At 41.9% G+C, this 16,437-nt stretch overlaps 1 protein-coding gene across 3 annotated transcripts in view; it reads left to right on the top strand.

Annotated features, from left to right (window-relative positions):
• SUGCT (succinyl-CoA:glutarate-CoA transferase) overlaps window positions 1-16,437 on the top strand; it is an 806,341-nt gene that overhangs the window by 700,641 nt on the left and 89,263 nt on the right. For 2 of the 3 annotated variants that reach the window (XM_027574687.2, XM_027574688.1), the window contains exon 13: window positions 3,751-3,814. The exons of the other annotated variant lie outside the window; for it this stretch is intronic. In XM_027574687.2, the coding sequence (XP_027430488.1) occupies window positions 3,751-3,814 (64 nt within the window). The remainder of the gene's footprint in view (window positions 1-3,750; window positions 3,815-16,437) is intronic. 3 annotated transcript variants of the gene reach the window in all.

The following is a 16,437-nucleotide window of genomic DNA, read 5'->3' as shown; positions in this document are numbered from 1 at the left end:
CTACACTGATTTTTAATACGGTCTTTACACATACCATTTGTGTATGTCACTTAATGCCGGCAGTCTGTCTCCTTTCCTTTGTGTATGCTTTGCTACTTCTACTCTTGACCCAGAGCTCTTGCTTTCCTTAGAGATTTTCACCACCTATAGAGTGGGTATCGATTTTTTATTTTTTACATTTCTTTTCTTGTTAGTGCTGTACTATAGTCTTGGTTTGCCATTCCTGCCCTAGGACTTTATCAAAAGACTTTTCCTACTTTCACTTAAAGTTTTATTTCCCACATCACTTTAAGGTATACATTTTACTCTTCCCCCACCCCCCTTCATTAATACAGTACCATTTGACTCTGTCATTAGGCTGTCAATCTGTGAAACTCTTGAAGAAGAAAGAAAGACCTTATTTTAAATCGGCCTGATACTTTGCTAAAGAGGTTGGTGAACTCTCTACAATTCTATTCTTGTCAGGAATAGGCTTTTGAAATTATAAGGAGAAGAAATGAAATTTAGAAGAGCTACCCCACCATGAGAGATCTAGGGAGAATAAAATAAGGAGAAGAAGGACAACATCCACTGCAAAGTTCTAGGGAAGGTTCCTTGCCTCATTTAAAAATAACTAAATGTGTACCCCATATGCCCCAAATGCCTGGCTGAGGGGTTCCAGGCATGACATTGCCTTAAAAGAAAATGGTGTCGGAGGTCCCTAGAGCTGAGGTCCCCATTCCATTGTGAGTGTTCAGAAAATGAAACGCTTTCCATCTAAATTTCTAGGTTAAGGTAGTAGAGCTTGGGGTGTTGAGCCCGGGTGAGAAAAGGAACGGGGAACATTTAGTAACCATTCCCAAAGAAATGTTACACAAATGTTGGTGAGCGCCAAGGTCCTCCGTTTCCAATGAAGTCAGGGGAAGACAATACGCCTGAAGTGCAATAGGAGAGATTTATGCTAAAATTCAGACAGACTGCCTGGGTTCTGAGATTCTCGAAGATGTTACTAAGCAGAGCAGGACTCGCCCCACAAACAAGGCTGGAGAGTTTTCCAAGATTCCGAGTCATTAGGCAGGGTTTCCAGGGACAGCGGAGCTCCAGCTTCAATTGTTCCGCGACATAATCTGACCTGATTCACGAAGGAAGCCTATGGAATTGTATTGACTTCAGATTTTCCGTAAAAATGTGGGTGGTGACCAAGCAGGGGAATAAGTCCATGCTTTCTGAAGAAGGGGGCGCCGGCTAGCCCATTTATTTCATAATTGTACAAATGCTACAGCAGATGAAAAAACGGCAGTTAACCTCCTGTGCCAAGCATGAGACCAATTTATATTTCTGCCTGAAACTGAATGATTTTCGATGCGAGGGAAGTGAGGAGGCTGGGTTAAAAAGTTTCATGTTGGGAAGATCATATAGAGACAGTAATGAGGGTAGGGCCGAAGGAAGTACATTCTTTAAGCTGCTTCCCTGAAAAATTTCAATCAGCTGCGAGCTTTTGCTTCACAAAACTTTGACATATGTCCCTTGACCTTTACCAACTACCCTTTCACGTTTGACACTTAACGTTTCCTCCACGATTAAAATTCAGCGTTAATTAATTTCAACAGTATCAGTTAAGTTATATTTAGCTAAGAACACTCACTTTTGTCTTTTGTGAGTAGCACTGCAGTGTTATTACAAAGAGGTAGTCAGGAGGGCAACAGATATGAGAAGAGAAGAATGATTCAGTGTGCAGATAATTGTTTCGAGTGAAATTTAGCTTGGTATTTTTGTTCCTGTCCTCAGTAGAACTGAGATTTAGCACCTCGCCTTGGCATTTAGCCCCCACCCCCACATAGGAGGAGGCTGTGCTGGGCGGGTGCTGAGAACGAGCCACACCAGAGTTAAATTATAGCTCAGTTCTAACACTGGCAAGAATTTTCTCTGGCCAGCTCCTGGGTGCAAAGCTGGTGATTCCAAAAGAGAGGCAAGGCATCCCTAGAAAGGATCTCCATATGGTGTGGCATCACCCTCGCTGAGGGGGGTTGACATGGTTGTTTAAAGAGCATCCCCCCAAAGGTGGTGACCATTCCCAAACAGTGGCACCCCAGAATATTGAGACAAAGCAGAGTTATACCTCTAACCTTAAAACGTCACCTGTGAGGTTGTCTTATTGGCTTATTCCATAACGTGACCAAGAAGCTCACTGGAAATGGACAGAACCCAAGAAATTTGACCTCTTTCCCTGGGTTGTCCAAGTGAGAAAACATTTTTATTAGTTTATTTATTCCATGCTCTTTTAACTCTGTGTGAAAAGACTATGATGAGGGTATGGATATGCAGATCTTGTTTTTACCTGCAGCTCAAAATCCTATAGAACCATTACAACTGCTGCTGTTTGGGATATTATACCATGAAATCTTGGTCCATAAGTTTATTGTGCCACTGAAACACTTCTGCCCTTTAGATCCCTGTACAGAACGGGAAGAGAGAAGCTCTCCATTTGGTAGGCAGTAGAGGTGAAGTAAATTCATGCATAAGTTGCCCTTCTATGTCTAAGTGAACATTCAGTAATACAAATAGTAAATTGAATTTTGGGGTTCTTTGAGACAGTATACCCAGGTAGCCTCCAGTTGTTAAAAAACCAAACAAAGGAAACCAACTTTGTAGCATTTTCATTTGTGTTTGGCCAAACGTTTTGCTTCCTGTAATTCAAATTTTTGGTTCTAGAATCTAGTTCCATGCCCTCATCTCGTCCTCTACCTGTAGTTGGAGCACTCTCAATCCCTGGCAGATTCTGTATTCCTACTCACCCCATAGGAAAAATGAAAGCCAAGGATTTAGGTAGCTCTGTTCCAGTAATCAAGCAATTCAACATCAAGTCACATTTCTGCTGCCCAGGTCCTGATAGACTGTCCCTGTCCTAGTCACTGGCCTTGAGTCTTAAGCCTGAGGTCAAGTCTACCTTGTGCTCTTGACGGGATGCCAAATGCCTATCTTGGTCCCAGTGCATGGGAACCTGACCAGCCCTCTAGGATGGGGTCTCTGTTTTTATTTTCTTTTTTTCCTCACTTTTCTCCTTGCCAGCTCCCCATCGACTCCTCATTCTGAGATCGAGTCTGATAGTTACGGTCTTGTTACCACTGAAAACATGTCTGGTTTCCATCTCCTGCTCAAGGCTCTGACCTGAGTCCACTCTGGGCTCCTGGATCTGCTTATTGCTGGTCACAGCAGCCCTGAATCTGTCCACCTCCACCAGCCACTGGGCCTCCTAGTTACTCTGATTCACCTTTCAAATTGGACTGTCTCCCCACACCTTCCACTGAATAAATTGCCAGGAACACATGTACCACCCCCATGGGCTGCTCTGTTCCAGGTCCTGGTTCTTCTCCCATTCTGTCTTCCTGCAGTTGACTTTAGCCGTGTGTCCTGCAATGAGGTAATGCAGGAAGAGGCCGAGCTTTAGTATTTAGAGGATCAAACATAGATGAAAGGGGGAAACTCATACCCTATAGTTAGGAGCAAATAACATTTTTAAGAGTGGGACGACTTTATTGAAAAATGTAGTTTGCTAGTCCTGGAACCTTCTAATTCTTTTTGGCTTCACTTGGTTTAATAGAAGATGGAAATATTTTTATTTAAAATATTCACTTCCAAATTAAAGTTCCAAACTGCTCTGTGTCTGCAAGATCTTCTCTTCAGTGGACCAAATAGGTGGCTTTTCGAACTCCCTGAGATTAAATAGTTTTATTTTGTAATTTATTTTCCTGTCTGTTTTTACATTTAAAGGTGTTACACAATGGCCTCATTATGGAGATGAAGCATCCAACCGTGGGGAAGATATCAGTGCCAGGTTTGAAAATTTTTGTCATTTTCCTTAATCCCTTCCTTCCTTCCTGAATTATTCCCTGTGCTGATCGCTGCAGGTAGTTGGTGATCCCCCAAACGGTTTGTCGAGACATTATCCAACTTCTTCATTTGGATAAAAGGGAAACCCCTAGTTTTGTCACACCCATGAGCATGTCCCGAAGCTACAGAATTGTGTTTTGGCTCGAACAGTGTCCGATTGCCTTGGTGACCCAAAATGCTCATATTCTCGACTCCATTTTGTGTCATCATGTGCTCACAGGAGTACATAATGTAATTGCCAGAGATAAATAACCGTAGGTATGGCACCTATTATGAAATGACATGTGGCCCATACACGAATGAGAACGGAAGCCAGGCACCATGGAGGTGGTATCTGGGAAAGCTACTGACTGCTGGCCAGGGCACTTTCCTTCTGCACTGTGGTTGACAGTACGGATCTCAGCTTTGTAGATAAGGAAACTAAATGTTTTCACTTCACTCAGAATACATTGAATTTTTCTAACTTGACTCATACCAAACAAACGCACTGAGACATTTTGGTCTAAGCCAAAATGCCAACTTTTTCACTTCTGGGAGAGTTCTCTTTCTGGAAGCCAGAAGCCTCATGCCTACTCTGAGAGCATCCAAAGTGTCGTGAGAGCTCATGACCAACCTACCGCCCCCCACAGACTTCGCTTCTCTAATGATCATAATGTTACCATTCCTCAGATCTGTTGTCTTTGCTCGGGGCACTACTGGGAAAACATGCCACATTCTTGTTCATCAAGTCCCTATTTCCTAGGCTATACACAAACCAGACACTTATTTTTGTCTCTTTTTCTGACAAAGGATAATGAAATTAGTTAGGACTTTGGTCATTGCTTACTTGAAACTATATGCTGGTTACCATGCTTGAAATTTGGGCATTCCCCAAAGCCCTCACCCACCTCAGACAAACAGCATAGAGCATTTACTTCTCTAGGTAGCGGATCACATTTATTGAATAACTTATTGTTAAGTTCATTCTAGGTATAATCTAATTTTAAGATTCAGGATCAGCTTGATAATGATGTCCCAGAACAGATCCGATTGTGGCCATCGATGTGAAAAGGATAAGAAGAGGGAAGTATGATGAATAAAGCAAGTTGAAAGAGAAAATTCTGACATGCAGGGGTATAAGGAACACTATATGAATTAAGGAAGATAACTAAGAGAGAGAGCAGGTGTGAGCACGTCAGAGACTAGGACCACATACCAACAGGGAAATACTATATGGTGTAGGCAGGTGGTAGTGAGAAAAAGGCCTGTTGATAAAAGCTAAGGAAGTCACTTACTCATTCATATGATTGAGCATATACCATGTGCCAGGCAATGCTTTGGGTCCTGGGAGTGCAAAAATAATGGAGCTCGTACTCGATGGAAAGTCAAATAATGAAAGTAGCCAGCAAATGCTCCTGTAAGTGTAAGTCATGGTGAGTGCAAAGAAGAGGACACAAATGATGTGTTGTCATGGAGAATAATGGAGGCCGATAGGACCTACATTAGTTTGAGTGATCGGCGAAAGCCCGGTGACTTATCAGTGGAAAACCGTAGGATAATAAGAAGTTGACACATGAAGAGTAGGGGAAGAGTGTTCCAAGCAGAGGGACCAGCATGTGAGAAAACTCTGAGCAGGGAAAGAGCTGGGTGTGTTTTAAGCCAATATGGCAGGTGAAGTAAGGGGCAGGAAATCAGACTGTGGAGAAAGCAGAGCCTGAAGGCCCCACCAGAGGTGGTTCTATTCTAATTTGATGCAGGGGAGTGAAGTGGCATAACTTATAACTTAACGCAGGGAGTCACATCAGGAAGTTGTGACGGGAGTGAGGTGATTACTTCTTAAGTTAGGGTTCATGGCAATAGTGATGATTAGACAGGAGTGGCTAAAACAAAACACTTAAGTACAGTGTTTTCAGTGTGAGGAGACATTAAAAAACATTTTGTCTAGTCGTTTTGATTTTACTTTTTAAGCAGGGGAACTGATTTTCCAAGCGAAATCTCAATATTCTCAAGACCCAAGACAGATTAAAGCAGAGTTTTGCTGGTTGAGAGGTTAGCGCTCCAACCGTTTGGCTTTCCTCCTCTGCTTCCATCATGCTGTCTCCAAACACCTGCTTGGAACCATGGGACCCAAAGAACATTCAAGAACATTACTGGTGTAATTTAATTCTACAAGTTTACAGATGTGGTCGCAGTCATTAATATCCCCAACACATGAGAGGAAAGGGTAAACATTTGAAAGTTAATACAATTGTTAGTATAGTAAGGAGAAAAGCGAGTCAGCGGCCAACCTAGAAGGAACTCATTGGATGTAACACTCTCTAGATCAATCAGATGTGAATTTGTCGACTTTCAGTCTTGGGGAGAGAGAAATATTTTGTCAGATTCCTAAGGGAAAAGCATACCGTTTTTTCTCATTTTAATGTGTGAGTGTATCACTTGGCTATTGTCAGAATAATGCTGTGTAACAAATAACCACAAAATCTCAGTGCCATTCAAACAGAGGCATTTATTCATTCTATGCATATACACCAAGTAGGGATTAGCCAACCGAGGCTGGACTTGCCTGGGTGGCTTTTCTTCTAGGTGCAGTTCTGGCCAGGCGTCTCTGAGAGATAGACCCAGCTCTGCCCCATGTCTCTCACGTTCTTCTTGTGGCAATGGCAAAAGAGCAAGAAGGCAAACAGAAACCACAGTGCATAACTCACAGACCCTTCTGTCCACATTCCATTGGTCAAACCAAGTTTTAGGTTGTGTCCCAAGGAGTGGGGAAATCTTTCTCTCTTTTTAAGAGAAACAGGAAAGCTATATGGTGAAAGAAAGCATGGGCACAAGGAGCGGCAAATAACTGGGGCCCAAAATTCAATTTACCACAATACAGTTCTCAGATCTACCGCTATCTCTTTTTTATGTGTTATTTTTATCTTTATTTCTCTTTGGAAAATTCTATTTTTGTTTCTTCTATTTCTATCGAATGTAGGCATAGTTTTGGTATATCTTCTTTACTGACTTACCTTATATTCCTTTTACAGAATTGTCAGTATAGGAAGTCTCAGATTTCAGGTGACACGGATATGTTTAGGTTAATTTTGGAATTAGCATCTGAGTGTCTCTTGAGAGCTTCTGGCACACTGGGCTCCCCAGGAAAGGGGAGAGACCCTTCTGCTTGTGGACATCAATAAGTTGCTATTGTATCTCCTAATTCCCTGTATCCTATTGAGAGGCCACTCACATAGGGTAAGAGATATTAAATGCAAAGGGGATTTATCAGTAAATAATTGTTTTCCTGTGGATTTCCCCCTTCACTGACTGTATTTACCTATGATCGTTCTGCCTTTCTTTGTAAGGGATGTCCCCATTGGAGATCTCATGAATGCTGTAGAAATGACTCTGATTCTCCCACAATGCCTCAATGAGGTGAATCTGCCAAAACAGGAAACCCAGAGTGGAGTTAAAAGTGATATTATGCTACATTGTGTTCTAGTTAGCTAGTGGAGACATATTTTTGAATTCATTAAATGCCGTTCTATATATATGTATATATACACACACATATATATATATCTACATCGTTACATTTACAGTAAAAATCCTTGTTAATCTTACTTAAAACCACTTATTTATACTTCCTTTGTTATTAATGAACTTCTTGTGACCTTTCTGAATTTTCCATACATTGCACTGACTTGCCTGAAGCGTTTTCTATCTTAGTCATTTCTAGACACTTGTCTCTTGAAGAACAGCAATAATTCATATACAATATTTATTGCACCGTTTTCAGAGATGTGTAAATCTACACCATTCCCTCGGATTCTCAGTTTAGAGCTCCCACCTAGGAGACTGCTGATTGATTCATACCTTAAAGCTACTGATCAATCGATGTTTAATATACTTTGAACAGGGACGGGAAATTATTAACCTCTTCAGAATTCCTTTTGGCTACTTAAGTAATTATTGTGAGTACTTAATACATCGTTCCAATATTTGTAATCAGTACCAATATTAAAGTGAGTAGTATGACCTCAACTGTTTGCTTTATTAATTTATATCTATTTCAGCACCCTCCCTTTTCATATCGTTTCTCACCACTTCCAGGCTATAGGAAATAATTTAGGAAGAAATTTCGTTTGTGTATATGCATGTCCTTGATAAAGCATGCAAACTAGTTAATGCTCATGAATTACCTCTATGAGTTGTTGTTAGGCTAATACTGTTGTTCTTTATTTCATATACCGTTCATTCAACTACTCTCTCATTTGAACTTTAAAGCCTATTTCACAGTTAAAGGTGGAAAGAGGCTAAGAAAAAGTAATTATTAGTGGTGGGGGTGTAAATGAGAAAATGTATCATATCTCTCTTTGCCAGGCTCTAATATTCTGGTGTTCTAAAGAGTCCCCAGGAAGGTTGCAGGTCGCCATTAGTTTGGTGACAGGAGGATCAGCACAGTGGGCACCATGTACCAGTGTGCTCCTCGTTAACTAATGTAACCTGAAGTACTGAGTTGAGTAGTAAAACCTCAAACACACGACCTCAACTGTTGTCTTCCCTGTGCTAGATGGAGTTCTGGTGATGGAGCTGTGCCCACGTCAGGCCCAGGTGCTCACGGGGCTTCTCTTCACCAGGGAGGGCAGCGTGAACAATAAATATGGGAAAGGGGATGAGTGTCTCCATGGAGAACCAGAGGCTACAGCAGGGGGTCAGGAGAGCACAGACCCAGGAGACCTCCCCCGGGGTGTGGCTTCAGGGAAGACTTCCCTGAGAAGTGAAGGGTAAACAGACACACCAGCAATGGGTAGCTGTCAGTTGGGCCAATGTGGTGTGGGCTGCAGGGGCGAGTGAGGAGGCTGTGTTGGCGCACAGAGGAGCTGAGGAAGGGCTCACAGGGAGAAAGCTTACCGTCAGTCACCCTGGAGAGGCAGGTGGAAGCCAGAGGAATAAGACCTAACACAGAGCTAATGACCAAACTAAAACCAAATCAACACGTAAAGGGGATGTATGCTGAACTGTCTGAGGTCCCGACTCTCTGGAGGAGAAGGGGCTTGGAAGAGGAGCTTGGGTAGGAGCCTCGACCTGATTTGGCAGATGTTCTCACGGATGGCTTTTAGGCATAATTTCTAAAAGCCTTCTAACTCAGTTGAAGATTGTGTGTAAAGCCCCTAGTGTCCTGACAGTGAAACTGTGAAAGTAATAGCAATTTGTGTTCATAATTTAAAAAACCACTAAGTTAAAAGGTACATTACAGTTCATACCTCCACTTTTTGTCAGCCAGAGATTGGCTGTTATAGAAACATTTGCCTTATTTGTGACTTTAGTGGAAAGATCTTCCATTAGTTATTATATTCCAGAGGACTGCCAGTTTCCACTGAGCCATTCGCCATTTGCATCTTCTTCTTGTAATTCTGCTGCCCACTGGCCTTTTAGCCAGAGAGGAACACGCTGTCCTTCCATGTACTCTGTAGGTGCCAAACCACCTTGGTTTTGAGTTCCAAACTTCAAAGGATGTCACTGAAATAGAGTTTGATGTGTAACTCTTCAATTTCTCACCATAACCTTTTTCCAGTGACTTCCCTGTGAATGTGCATTGCCGTTGCCCATTCCTGCAGCACTTCTGGGAAGTATTTTCGTGGTGAGTGGGTCAGGGCTGTGAAAGGAAAGCCGTCCTCTGTGCATGCGAGAAATGTCTTGAAATTGAATAACCCTTGCCTGCTGGTACCCTGGTTTGTGTTTTTCAGCAAGCAGCTCTAAGTTCTTTCCAGTGAAACTCTTGTTCAGTCTTTTTCCCATATTTTAATATTCCTATTTGGAACCAGCAAACAATATTTAGCTAGTCGGTGTTGGGTGCCAGAAGGAGTCACCACTACGAGTTAATGTAGCATAAACCAACTTACTGGACGATGGAGGTCTGGATTTGATAGTGAGTTTTTCAAAAGTTGAATGTGCTTCTTTATTTGATTACCTGACATATTTTTTATTTCTGAGTGTTTTGTAAAACTTCTTATAAATGATGAACATCTTTCTTTTGTAAGCTTCCAGAGGACAAAGATACTACTATCCGTTTAAGTCAAACCAGCACCCAACTAAGTACTTAATAGACATTTTCTGGATGATTAGAATAAAAAACTATTAGGGGAAAATAATTAAAAACATGATTTGTGACCATTTTAAGCGGGATGCTTTTTTTATGAATAGACTGGTCACCTGTGGAAGTTATCTGAAAGAGATTTACTTTCCTTCTTTAGTTTGTCTCCAGTTTGAAGTACATACATTATGTGGAGTTACCACCTAGTCCCCCACGTGATCCCCAGTCTCCCTCTGCTGAGCCTCCATGCTGCCCTGATGCTTTTAGCTCTTTTCTCCTTCAGATAGAAACTTATATATTGTCTCTGAAATCACATAGCTTCAAAGTGCAGTTAAATTTCTATAACGGTTAACAGCAATGGGGACAGCAATCACAGATCTCACCGGGGAGAAAGAAAAATTAAGAGGAACCAAAGTTTCAGCTTCTATACCTCCATAAAGTTTAAAAATGTTGGTCCTCCTAAGGATTTCTATGTAAAGCCAATCTGAGAGTGAAAGGTGAGATAAGTTATTCCTTCCAGGTAGAAAAATCGTTCAGATGACAACGGGAAGAGTGTGTAAAGTTTTCATGTTGTGTGTAGTGCTCAATCTATCTTCTAGAAAGAGCATACTCCTTCAGGGACCAGGTTAAGCTGTAAAGAGAGGAAAGAGATGAAAGCAAGGTTCTACAGTCTGTCAACAAAATGAGAGAAAGCTGGCAGGGAAATGAATCTTCAAATAGACCAGCCATGGTACTTCCCAAAGTCCTCCATTATGTTTAACTTTATTAAACCCTTAACCCATAGCAATGTACTGAGAGTTAAATAAATCAGTGTATTCCCAGATGATTTGACATTGAGTGCCTGCAGCCTTCTCTGGCAGTCCCGTTACAACAAGGCAGGGTCGTAGACATTGTTATCCTTTAGTGAGAAATGAATAGCACAGTGACTTCCCTTCCTAGGAGAGCAGGGAGGAAGCAGGGAAGGAGTGAATCGCATCTCCAGGAATGCCTTTCCATCAGGAACTGGAGAAGCCCTAAGAGCCAAGTTACTGTCGCTGATATGACTTAGGGATCTCCATCAACTATGCTTATCTGTGCCATGAGGAAGAAATATTTCGTGAGAGCTGGGCTTTCACGCTCCCAGGGAATTCATGTTTCTGTTAGTCGGGACTGGGAACGTGGCCAAGATCTCAGATGTTCCTCTTCAGCATGTCCTCATCAATCTCGACGCTAAGATAAGTGAATCTGTCTAATAGATGAGAAACTCTTGTTGCAAAGCAGTCCTAAGTTATCGATAAAGTTCTGGGATGCAGAGTTGTTTTCACTATTAGAAAGTGATATGTGGCTGAAGAATTTTTCTGGGTGAATATCTGATTGGATTTGCACATTGTTTGATGTGCTTTCTCCGATGTATCACTATGTGGAATGATCCTTGAGGTGAAAGGTGTTTGAAATCATCTGAGAAGACCACTGAATGTTGAACCAAATCTAGAAATCAGAACAAAACAAAATAAAAACAAAAACAAAAAGCCACAGGAAAAGTGGAAGTCTCAATGATGGTAAAGCATTTTTTCTTATCTTGTCCTTAAAGCTGGATAAGACATTTTCTGTTTCAATGCTTGAGTCCTTGATGTCTCAGCTGCAGCCAACTTTCGCTGGGCACCCAGAGAAGTCTTTTTCTGGGCCAAAGTAAATACTGTCTTTATGATAGGTCTTCAGAGAATAAATTAATTAAATGTAATTAGGCATGCAAACTGGCTGGCTGGAGAAGTAAAATCAGATGCCACCTTAATAGCTAAGCATAAAAGGGTTAATAATCTTTCAGTTTGGACCTCCATGTTATGGAGTTACTACTTTGGATAATCAAGAGGGGACATTATTTTACCTCCAAGTGGGCTTCATCTGAAAGTGAGTTGCTTGTCTTCATTTCTGGGTTTATTCATGGTTAGAGAGCTAGTCCTCTCTGGAAGAGGAATGGCTTTGCTCTCCTCTAGCATTAGCAGGTAGAAACCCTTTGGTCCATGAAGAGATGACAGTTGGGCTGAATCTCACAGGAAAATTGTTTTCTTTAAATATGCTTCCTTAGGACACATGGGTGGTTTACTCGGTTAAGTGTCTCACTCTTGCTTTCAGCTCAGGTCATGATCTCAGGGTCATGGGATTGAGCCCTGCATGGGGCTCCACACTGGGCATGAAGCCTGCTTAAGATTCTCATATCTCTCCCCCCCCCACACCCTGAAGTTGCACTGTCTCTGTCTCTCTTAAATAAATAAATAAATAAATAAATAAATAAGCTTCCTTAAGATATCAAGATACACTTCTGTTGAGAAGACTTAGCCAGAGGAACACCTGGGTGGCTCAGTTAAGTGTCTGCCTTTGGCTCAGGTCATGATCCCAGGGTACTGGGATCAAGTCCTGCATTGGGCTCCCTCCTCAGCGGGGAGTCTGCTTCTCCCTCTGCCTGCTGCTCCCCCTGCTTGTGCTCTCTCTCTCTCCGACAAATAAATAAATAAATTTTTAAAAATCTTAAAAGAAAAAAAGAAGAAGACTTAGCCAGAGAGGATATCAATGGAGCAAGCCATCTTTTTGTTAAGAGAATTATAGTTTGGGCGCCTGGATGGCTCAGTTGGTTAAGCGACTGCCTTTGGCCCAGGTCATCATCCTGGAGTCCCAGGATCAAGTCCTGCATTGGGCTCCCTGCTCAGCGGGGAGTCTGCTTCTCCCCCGACCCTCTTCCCTCTCATGCTCTCTGTCTCTCATTCTCTCTCCCCCCCCAAAAAAAAAGAGAGAATTATAGTTTAATTTGGACTAGGGACACAGTGCTGTGTTGATATTAACGGGAAGTGTTGGAGGTGAAGAAATGGTAGTAAAGGGCTAAATAAGAACCTCCAGCTCTCTTAATGCAACTGATAGGTGTTGTTGCAGTATCCCATTTATCACATTACCTCCAAGCTATAAGGATTTATTTGGCTTTGAGGTGGGTCTGTGGGTTCATTGCTTATCTCTTTCTTGGCAAGAGCAAATGCTGTCTCATGTGCATCATTATGTGTCAGCTTCTATGGAACCATATTTCCATGTTGTCATATCTTTATCTGCCATAGCATTAGCAGTCAGTGTGTCTGTGGGTTCATCTTCTGAGTAAGATGAGGACCCAGCATGGAGGGGGAAGGAATGAGGGACCTTGAAATGCTTCCCCTGCTTGTCCTTCATCAGAACATCAGGTAAGGCACAGCGGCCATGTGACTGTTGGAGTGGCTGGCCCATTAGTCTAACCCACTCAGAACCCTGTGTCTGTGGAAAATGTACCTATGAACCCTGTTCTCCGATTTATTACAAGAAGCCAAGTGCTTTCAAATAATTAAGCAAAACCCCAAATTTCAATTACCTTAAAAATGCAAGAAAAAGTCAATACAAGATATTGTAGGGATTTGAGGCGCGTGTATGGTCAAGTATTGACAAACTAGGGAAGCCATAAACCCCCTCAAAGACCCAACCTACGTTCTCTTTGTGGCTGGCCCTTCAAGTCTGCATGTGATCTTAAGTAACTCACTTTGCCTTTTAGCGCCTTGTCTTCTTTCTCAATGGGATTGATCTTTGCATCCTTTCCCTTTAAAGGAAAAATGCAGTTCACCGCACTATGTGCAAATATATGTTGTGATAGATGGTAATGGCCTCATTGCTGTGGAACATTCAAATTTGAAATGAGGGAGTCCAGTTGAACATCTGTCGAGTCCTTCTCTATATATGGTGAATATATGAGCACTTTATAGACACAGTGTGCTTAATCTCCAGGACAATTCAGTAAGCCATTCATTATTATGTCCATTTTTACAGATGGGAAAATTGACACTCGCTGAGTGTCATGGGGCCAATGGGAACCCACGTCTGGGTATCCCTGAACTCTCTCCTCTTTTCCCTGGTTACTAGCATCTCCTAAATTTGGCCAGCCCTGGGGTTTTTACCTTTTAACTTTAGTCCCTAATCTGAAGGCCGCTTAATGCATCTTTAATGTTTCATTTAAAAAGCAACTTGGCGATTTATTTAAAGAATGCTTAAATTTCAAGAATTTGAACTTCGATTGAGTCTCTTTCCTTTGGGGATTAAGTTTGTTTTGTTGTTGTTGTTGTTTTTACCAAGTCTATAATTATGTTTCTATGAAAGACAAAGAAACCATTGGAAAATATTTTGTTAGGCCATTTTGATATTCTCAAGAGCATGTAAGTGTAAATGCACCAAAACATGTGGATTACATTTCTCTCAAGTTGTACTGTTTTCACACATTAACAGAAAAGCAGTTTGAAAGGGGAAAAAACAGAAATGTTTGGGATATATATGCAGATTTCAATCATCAAAAAACCCAAGATGTTAAGCTGCCACCCAGACTTACCCGGATTTGCCATCTTTCCCGGGATCTGACCATGGCCCTGTGCGGGCAAATTTCCTCTTGCTCAGGGGGGACTGATTTTGCTTTAAAGTTAAGAGCCCAATTCCCTTTGAGTAACACTAATTAAAATGCAAACAATGTGGTGTTGGTATAAGAAAGTTAAGATGATTTGTTATTGTTGTTGTTCCAGTGAGGGGTTGATACTATATCTAGAGCAAGAATTTAAAAATTAACCATTGACAAATTCTGTAAGACGCCACTTACATGAAGTACCTAGAGTAGTTAAGTTCATAGAGACATAAAGTGGAAAAATGGTTTCTGAGAGCCAGCTGAGGGAGGGTTGGAGAGTTCGTGTTTAATCGGTACAAAGTCTCAGTTGCAGAAGATGAAAAAGTTCTGGAAATGGATAGTGGTAATGGCCATAATGCCATAGAACTGTTCGTTAAATTTTATGTTATCGATATTTTGTCATGACAAAAATATAATTACTAAAACAATGCAGCTAACTTCTAAGCTGTTTTCCTGCGTACAGGTGATGGGGAATGGAGTGCGTGTAAGCTTAGCCAACGAGACCTGAGTTCAAAACCTGGCTTTGCAGGTCATAGCTGGATATAAAAGACAGTCTTCCTCGTCTGTCTCACCGACCTGTCTGCAATACAAAACCAAACCTGTGACTTACCATCATTAAATATTAATATGGGTCAAGGCTCAGCACACAAGAGTGAGTGGAAGCACACTGTAGATCATTAATAAACTCTTAAGAGAATCTGCAGTAGCAGTGACTCTTATGGGGAACTAAAACTAGCCACATTATTAGTTATCTGTCAAACATTAACAGTGGAAATAATCATGGCTATTTCTCCAGGAGACACGGTAACACAAATCATTCTGCTTAACGGACATTTATCTAGTATCTACTCTGTGCCAAGCGCAGGCTGACAAGGAACTCAGTCTAATGGGGCATTTGACAGTGACCAATCAAATGACACGCAGTGGGGACACCGAGCCCTGGGTCTGTCACTGCCAGATGTGTGACGTAGGCCCAAGACAGCCCCTTTATTCATCTTCCAACTAGGAGCTCCCTGATAAGTATGTTGTGTGTAGAGAAAGCATCCTCCCCAAACAGCATTGTTCTGACAGAACGTGTGGATGAAAATAGTAATTCCGGGATCACAGATGAGAAAGTAACAGTTTGTTGAGGGGAAATTAGAGATGCCATGTAGCATTTCCAAACTATACTCTGCAAACCCATGGTTTCTTGAAGTCCTATAATCATCCCACCAAGAAACAACTCTTGTCAAACAACTTTGGGAGACCTATGTTAAACAAAGTTCAAGGAATGTCCTTTACCTCGACGTTTCTCAGAACTGTTAACATTCTAAGCTATGTTTGGAGTCTCTAAGGGGGAGATACTGAATGCCATATTTCCTTACGCTATTGGGCAGGGGAACCCTTTTGTTTCCCCAAAGCTCCTACTAAGGTCCCATCAAAAGCATTTTGTGGGTCACCCCACTAGAAACATGTGTCCCTTGGAGCTGCATAGGACAGGTTGTAATGGTCCTTTACTGGAGAAACTGGATAGTTTACACTAACAAAGGGAAGGGAAGCCAGAAACGAAAATCGACCATCCTCTGAGGGCTAGAATATTCTCTTGTTTCTTAGCTCAAGGGACCAAGGGTCCTGAGGAATATTAGAAGGGTTTTTTGTTTTTTTCCTTTTGTGAGGGTTGAACACCCAGAAACACTGGACAAGAGAGGGTCAGCCGGGAGCAGAGCCATTGGGGTATGAGTGTGGCCAGAAAGCTGTAGTATGGTGGGGGGGGAGCGCCTTCCCTCTAAGCTGGCTCAGCCCCCACCAGCGAGAGACACATCTAGTAATGAAAGGCACTGGGCATGGATTGAGGGCAGCACTGGAGTGCAGATCAGGAATAGCTCACACGGTGATGCTCTTGCACTAGGAGCAGAAACTATCCTGGGATCGAAAGAAATCACTTAAGGAGAAACACTTTCTCTTCACTGCTCGTCGGTAAAGCTGCATTAGGAGAATTCTGCACAATTGTTCGTACGCTAGCTTGGAAAATGGAGTTGATTAAGTGGAAGGAAAATTTTTAAATGTGACAAAGATGATGAGGTGATTAAAGGGTAGAATT

This window comes from Zalophus californianus, chromosome 12, assembly GCF_009762305.2.
Source record: "Zalophus californianus isolate mZalCal1 chromosome 12, mZalCal1.pri.v2, whole genome shotgun sequence".
Classification (NCBI taxonomy): Eukaryota; Metazoa; Chordata; class Mammalia; order Carnivora; family Otariidae; genus Zalophus; species Zalophus californianus.
This window is presented reverse-complemented; position numbering and strand designations above follow the sequence as displayed.